Source organism: Tasmannia lanceolata, unplaced genomic scaffold, assembly GCF_043159265.1.
Source record: "Tasmannia lanceolata isolate RefF3 unplaced genomic scaffold, GAP_Taslan_0.1 ptg000003l, whole genome shotgun sequence".
Lineage (NCBI taxonomy): Eukaryota > Viridiplantae > Streptophyta > Magnoliopsida > Canellales > Winteraceae > Tasmannia > Tasmannia lanceolata.
In genome coordinates, this window is record NW_027518680.1 from 14,184,319 (window position 1) to 14,192,600 (window position 8,282).

Genomic DNA, 8,282 nt, shown 5'->3' on the forward strand with positions numbered 1-8,282 from the left:
ATGAAACCCATTTTGATTTCAGTTCCTAGTTTTTCACGCCAAACTCCTTCTAATTTGAAAATCGGAAGATTTCGTTATCAGAAAGAAGCAGCAAATGAAAAGGAAGAGAATTCAGATGAGAGAGTGAAGTGGAAAATCGGAAGATTTCTTTATCAGAAAGAAGAATCAAATGAGGTGGAGGAGATGGATGAGAGAATCTGGAATAGAATTCCAGAGGATATGATGATAAGGGTCCTCTCATCTTTACCCATAACAGTCATTTTAAGATCAACCCTTTTGTCCAAATCATTCAAATCCATCATTTCCTCTTCATACTTTCTCAAACTTAATTCAGAACTCTCCCCAAATACCCATCAGCCATGGTTATTGTTTATAAATAGAAATCTTGCTGATTCTTTCTTAGCTTATGATCCCTGCTTAAACAAATGGATTGATCTTTCTTTTCGCTTTCTCCAGTTTCTTGTTCGTCCGATTACTGCAGGCGATGGACTCATCTGTTTGCTTTATGGAACCCAGTCTAGTTTCGGTCTCTGCATCTGTAACCCAATCTCCAAGTCTTTTAACATTATACCCTTACCTGTCATTCCTTTTTGCCAATTTTACACCTTCTCAGGATTGTTTGTTGATAGAATTACTGGGATCTTTAGACTGGTTCTCTTTGTTATCAGACCAATCTCAGTTGGGCCTGAACAATTCCTTCTATTCACTGAAGTTTATGATTCTCAGACTCAACTTTGGACTTTAGTTAAAAGATTCCCTGTGAGTCGCCCTCTTAATCCATCGAAAACAATCAGCAATGGAGTTATGTACTGCATTTTAAAGCGCTTTCCGGTGTCGATCGCAGCGTTTAATATTCAGACCATGGAATGGGTAATGTTAGAGGCTCCTGTGCCCCATTCTGTGACTTTAGTTAGGCTTATGGATCACAATGGCATGTTGGTGATGATTGGTGGATTCAGAACAGAATTACTTATCGACGAGATTGGGATCTGGGAGCTCGACAATTCGAGTAAAAATTGGAAGAGGATAGGATGGATTCCAAAAGAAGTCTGTGATTTATTCCTCATGTCTGCTACCAGAAGTTTGTCATGCATCGGTCATGGTGACCTTATCTATTTCACCACTATGGGGTGCCCTTTTCTTATAATGTATGATATATCTAGGAAGCATCTCAAGGTCATAGACCCATCACCTAGACTTTCAGATCCTCAGTATCATGGATCTCAGGGGTTTTGCTTTGAACCTCGACTGTCACATTAGTTTGTTTTTCATGTCCATGACATCTAGAGTAGTCATCAACTTTCTCGTGTGGCATTCATCGCTCAATTAAGAATAAATTTGATTATTTATTGTTGCTTTCAATTGTTTATTTTCCTCTTGGTTTAACATAATATCTTGTTTCAAGTTGATTTGGATGGCAGGGAATTAAATAGTATGACTGATAAGAAGTTTTTTTCCAGTTTATGACATGTAGTACTCTTAGTAATGAATGTTACCGATCATATTCAGTAATTTAATTGATTCATATAATTGTTAAAGATCAAGGCAAAGTAACTTTTACTGCTAGAATAATCAAGTAATATTGTTTCTAAACTAGCCCCGCTCTTCTCGTAACCATTGTGTCACAAATTCTTCTGTTGGCTGTGGTGTTTCATCTTTTTCAATGAGAAGGTCATTAATTGCAATATTCACTCTCCTTTTTTAAGCTATCTTTGGTTGTTCTGTAGAGGAACATGATTTCTCCAATAGGAATTTTTTTTAGATTGCAGACATTATATTAGATTTGGAGAAAGGCATTAGATAAGCTCAGTAGCGGAGGAATCCACCGGAAAAAAAATTATGAGATATGATTTCAGTTCGATGTAAGAAAGTGGAAAAGAATTAATGATCTGCTGTGAAATTGAAATCTCTAGATTGGTGAAGGAAAATCATTCAATAGTTAGTGCAATGAAGCTAAGCATTATAGGCATATCAAAAGGGATTATTATGGTTGTGGCCCCTTAACATGGGCTACAAAAAGAAATTTCCTGGTTAATAAGCTTGTCACGCCCTGCCCCTCTGTGTAGATATTGCCCGATTCTGGGTTTTTCCACCCTCCCCGAGTTTGTTTTCCAGCATCACTAACCGTGCCCGATCCACTCCACGGGGCCCGCCCCTTGGAGATGCTGAAAACACTTCCACACAGGGAGAGGGAGTCCACACATATATAGCCCAGAATATTTCCCTCCTCTTCCGATGTGGGATCTCACAAGGCTATAGGGAGGGATTCTTGGTTCGTGGTTGTCTGTGAATGATATTATGTTTACCAACCAATGTAACTATATGTGTGTGCGTCTCTCTCTCTCTCTCTCTCTCTCTCTCTCTCTCTCTATGTGTGTGTGTGTGTGTGTGTGTGTGAGAGAGAGAGAGAGAGAGAGAGAGAGAGAGAGAGAGAGAGAGAGAGAGAGATTTTCTACCTCTCATAATTGCCAGTGTAAATGCAAGCAAACAAGCTTCCTTACTGGTATGAATATCAACTTAGTTTCTAAATTGCATGGGTGCAAATTCACCTAACCATTGAGTGTTAAAATTTGAGTTGGGCCTTTCGTCTTGTCATTGTTTACATTCACAAAGTTGTAGCTAACTTGAAAATAAAAAAAGACTGAACCATATAGTTAATCTTTTCTGGATAGACACATTAAGAATATGGAAGTCAGACTTAATAACTGCAACAATGTGAGGTCAGGGTTTGATTCTAGATCTGTGCCCTCCAACTTACACACAAACACAAGAAGGTAATAAGAAAATCAAGCATTCAAATCTAGCTAAATTTCCAACCCAAGCAGTTTTTTTTTTTTTCTTTTTGCAGAGACGAAAGTGGGAGTAGTGGAGATTCCAGTATCCTACTTAAATCTTTTGTTCGGTTGTGCTATTAAAATTTGAAGGGAGCTCCTATGGAACCTCATTTTCTAACTTATTCCTGAAAAATAGTTGCTAGCGGTAAACCCATTCTGGAAATGGAGTTGCACACACCGCTGTTTACATGGTTGAGCGGGAACCCGCATTCCACTGGATCCTTTTTCCTCTTTTCTATCAACAAAGCAAACATCCACAAAGACTCTAACATAGTATCCCTATGCCTACCTCTTTTACATACTTTAATTCATATCCCATGTTGTTAGCTAAGATTGATGTAAAAATTATAAATGCATTAAGCAAATGGAAAGTTTATGTCTGATATATTGTTGCCAAAATTAGTTAAGAAAATATCTCTATCCATTTCCCTAATATCTATGAAACAGTTAAAGTTTCCATACATGAGGACCAAATCAAGTTATTAAGAAGTTTTCCAATGTGATCATTCTAATTGCAATGGAAGCTTCTTCAAGGAAACGGATCTCTCAGCTGGATTACTGACAAAAAAAACTGGATTACTCAAAAAGAATCCATGGTTTTTTTCTCTGTGAAATGCTTTTAGCCTTCTAAAGTTCTTTCCAAACTATTCCTTCTATATTCTTGACAACGGGATATTTCATTTGTAATTTACAATTTAATGCCTATACATGAAGAAGTATACACCACTCTTTCTCATAATCCTCACACCAATAGGATCAAAGGCAATACCTTTGTTTATTGATCAGCATGAGGTAGTTTAATGCTTTATAAGATTCAAAATTTATAATTTAGGAGGTAATGAACTATGTAATGTTCAGGAAACCCAGAATATTGAGAAGCAGAGAGGTCAAAAGCATTAGCCCAAAACTGGACTGAGTATTATAATTGAAATAAACCAATCTTTATTATATATAATTAGAAATCTCATTTTCCAAGTTTGCTGCAACACCCTTCATTTAATTTGAAAACCAAAGATAAGAGATTGTCCTTCTATACAATGCCAAAACTTTGATATTTCATTAATATGAAAACTTAATCAGAAAACCTCAAGCTAATTCTAAGAAATCTATTCTATGCAAGTACATATAATAAAATTAAGCTTAAAATATTTAGACCCAAAATCCTTTAGATTGCTTAGCTGCTATGCCCATAATTGATTACATTACACTGTTTATTCTAACTGCAAATTTGCTACCCTTTTTTTATTGGTTTTGCTACCCTGGTCAAGCCACTCATTCTTATTCTCAAAATTCACTGGTTTTAGAATTTAAACCATTTATTCTTGAGATGCTCACACCTATTAGATCACAAATTTGATCATTTAAACCATTTATTTTCCAAAGATTGTCCTAAAGTAAACCAAAAATGTGATATTTCATTAATATCAAAACTTAATCAATAAAATAGATTCAAGCTAATTCTAAGAAATCTGTTCTTGATGTATTTAGACCCAAAAATCCGTCACATTGCATACCTGCTATGTCCATAAGTAATTACATTGTTTATTCCAATTGTAAATTTTCTACACGGGTTTATGTGTGTGTAGGGATTTGATAGGTGATTTCATGGAAAGCCATTTCGTGGCTCAATTTTGCAGGAGACAACAGCGACACAGGCTCACTTTTTAGCAGTTCTTGTCTTTTTCATTTAGGCCACGTTTGGATACCCACAAGATTTAGACTTAGATTTCTCACATTTGCAGTTGACTTTGGGAACTGTATCAGATCCTTAGATTTCTAAATCAGCTACAACAATGGAAAAAAAAATCCAATTTTCAAATCTGTTGTGCAAGACATTATCTGGAAATCAATTTTTGTAGCAATTACTTTCACCCTCTCTGCTCCTCAACCTTGGATCAGCAGCAGCAGCTAGACGTCTCTCTCTCTCTCTCTCTCTCTCTCTCTCTCTCTCTCTCTCTCTCTCTCTCTCTCTCTCTCTCTCTCTCCTCCCTCTCTCTCTCGTACAACATCAGTATGAGGATGATTGATGTCTTTTGTATCCAAAACTCAAAACTCAAATCCAAATCCAAATACATGAGGTATCCAAACGTGACCTTAATTCATCTTAGGTGGTTGTTGTCCCCTGCAAAAGTGAGTCGCAAAATGGCTTTCCTCAAAATTTACCGGCAAATCTCGTCTGTGTGTCTGTGTAACGTATAAGGAACTGAGATTATGCCATTTTTATTCTACACCCCTATTCTAAATATATTAAAAGTTAAGGATCAGGTTTGGTGCTCCCAATTCATAGTTTTAAACATGTTTGATTCCATTAATATATGATTAAATTTTCTCTTTTCCCAAAATTTCTCTCTATCTGTAATCTCTCTCTAATGGTAAACAGTGGACTGTAAATTGACGAGGAGAAAGCTATTTGAACTTTCAAATCTTTTTATTTGTTGACGTTAGTTGAAAGCAAGATAATTAGAGTTATGTTTCTCTGACTAAGATCTCTTTCCTTTGTTTACAATTCTGTGTTTTTCTGCTGTTATTATCTTCTCTTCTTTCTTTTTTCTTTTGGCAATTTGAATCTTTCTCCTAATAGGAACCTACCTGATTTGAGCCAGTGCATCACAAGGCCAAGTTGCTGGTTTGTTATGAAGGAGAAACAGTGTAAAAGAGGGTTCATGATCAAGCTGTTGTATGTTGTTCTGACAGCGTTTCTTGGATTTTAAGTAAGAAATCTAGGTTTTAGAAATCTCTCCCCCATCCTGAGATTTCTAAAACCCGGAAATATGGGACGATCTCCTGCCATCTTGCGGTCGGAAAGAAGGGCGAGGAATCAGAAAATGACGGTTGATCTCTTTCTCCTCTCATCTCCCATCTACAATTTTGAGGAGTCAAGATTCTAAAAATGCATGCACCTTTGTAAGGAATGCTAAAATGAAGGGCACCCTTGAAAAAAACCAGCTACAAGGGCCTATTGGATCACCTCACGATAGTGCATTTATGTATATTTTCATGCCATTAAAAATGTACTTCGTTGAGATGGCCCAATGGGGTGCTCTTGTGGTGCAGTAAATTGGAACGTTGGTAAAAAAAACGGAAATGATTTCTGCACTCCAATGTTTTGATAAACATGCGTTCCAACCTTTGTCGTGTAGTATTTAAAGGGCTGTTAGAGGAATATTACGGTTCTCGAAAAGCTCTTAAAGCCATTAAATACTACACGACAAACATGTGGAGTGCATGTTTATCAAAACACTGGAGCGCTGAAATCATTTCCCAAAAAAAATCGTGTCTAATATGTTTAAAAGTTAAATCGCATTTAAATGTTTTTTTTTTTTTCTAAGAAAACAGAGTTTTTTAAGCTGTGAGAGTTTTAAACAGAGTATAAAATGGCGAACCCATAAAACGTGTTTCTTTTTTCAAAAAAAAAAATGCCATTTAAAAATGAGGTTTTGCAAACTATGGTGGATCCTTTCCATTTCAAATCTAGAACACAGCTTTATTAATCTATTTTATATGCCAGATAGCCCTACTAGGTGTTATTATATGGTGCAAAAGTACTAGTGAGGAATACTTGTTCAAGTATTTACAACATTTTCTTCTAGGACTTCTTATGGATGGGCAATTCACCAAAATTCTCTCCTAATATGTTATTATGAAATTTATGGCCTTTAAATGGATAGTTAAAAAAAAGAAGAAGAAGTGCATGATGTAACTTCTTGTACAAAGATATATTTTAAGCCTAGACAGTTGACTGGCAAAGGTAAGTTGATGTCTAAGGGACAATTAAAGAAGTTGATGGACAATCCACACACAATAAACTAAGGTCCTTTCCTAAGGCCCTGTTTGGATTGCAGGATTTTTTCAGAAAAAGTTTGGAAAAGAAAATTTTCTAAAATGTTCCTACTGTGTTTTACATACAAAAAATGATAACCTCAATTTATGAAAACTTCCTCTAAATTATCCATAATCATATCATTTCCTTCTTAATTGTGGAAAAAAAGTGCTCTTAATTTTTTCCCCCTTATAATCCAAGCAGGGTCTAATGTAAAACTTTTGTGAGGCCATCTACAGAGAGGCCACCCGAATGAACAATATGGATCAAATATTCATGTGCCACTTCTAACATTTTAGGGTCAGTGCCTAAAGGTGATATTTCTATACAAGTGACCTTTTTTCTTTTATGGGTTCTATACAAGTGACCTAACATCATACTGTTTCTCTTTTACTAAAGCCTAGCATGTGATAGGTTTCCTGTATTTGTGTCAACCCTACGATCCATATCAAATCGCATATTGGGGCTTTTCTTCTCGAAGACACAAATCTTTGCATAAGTTGTTCCTGGGATTGGCTATTCGTAATGCAAACAGAGAATAGCAATCCAAGGATAAAATAGACCTCGGCTTGCCACACCCACTGAGAACATCTCCATTGGTATTGTTCGGGATAACAAACTCAAAATAAGAAGTTCAAACCTAAATCCTTGTTTGGATTCTAGTAATTCTCTTTGAAAAGATCGGAAAGGAAAAATATTTCTAAAATTTCCTACATTTTTTGGCACGGAAAAGATAAATTGAAGCAACCCTATTCAACTTTTATTCAGAGGGACCTTCAATTTATGTTGGTAAATGATAAATGAGCCCCTTTTCATCACTTGGGACACCCAACAACAGTTTATCAATGACTACAGAGGGGCCAATGTAATTCATGTCAGAAGGATTCAACGGATTTGATTGCCATACACACTGCAGTTGGGTGTCCCGTGTGATGAAAAGAGGCGCATTTATCATTTCCCTTTATGTTGACATCCCTCTAAATTAAGGGCGATGACAGGCGAAAAAATCATCTCTCTAAATTAAATATGATCATATTATTTTCCTCTAAACCATGTAAAGACAATTGTTTCATAAGAATTTTTTTTTCCATAAGAAATATTTTTCCTCCCACTACATATTTGCCAAAGAAATCATCCCATCTTGATTGAGAACATGTTGCAGAAATTTAGTGTGGGCCCTACCAACAGCATGTGCTGATTCTGGCTTTTCCATCGAAAGTTGGGAAATGATATATTCTCTCCCTTTTCTTCCCTGGGGCACCCCCTTGTAGTGTAAAAGAGTATTCATAAATACACTAGTGAGGCTTTCACAGGGAAGAAAAGGGGAGCAAATATATCATTTCAATTTCCAAACTCTCTTTATCACTTTTCTACGTTTTTGCCCTTTTTCATCAGCCAAGCTCATCCAGAGATATCTGATTCATTCTCTAACATGGAAATTTCCAAGATCCACTGTCCCGACCAAACGTGACCCGTTAAGATTAATTAATGACCGTTAATCATGTGGGCCAACGAATTTGAGTCATCTGACTGCCGAGATTACACGCGATGAAAGTAGGGCTATTCTTGTAAATTCGAAAAGAATGCTGTGCATTTTTGTCCCACATTGATCTCTTTCAAATAACAGC

The 8,282-nt window shown here is 36.2% G+C and overlaps 1 protein-coding gene across 1 annotated transcript; it reads left to right on the plus strand.

The window, feature by feature from the left end:
- LOC143865810 (protein UNUSUAL FLORAL ORGANS-like) lies at nt 1-1,260 on the plus strand. The gene has a single exon (XM_077375915.1). The coding sequence runs from the start codon at nt 1-3 to the stop codon at nt 1,258-1,260; it is 1,260 nt and encodes a 419-aa protein (XP_077232030.1).
- The last annotated feature ends 7,022 nt before the right edge of the window (nt 1,261-8,282 follow it).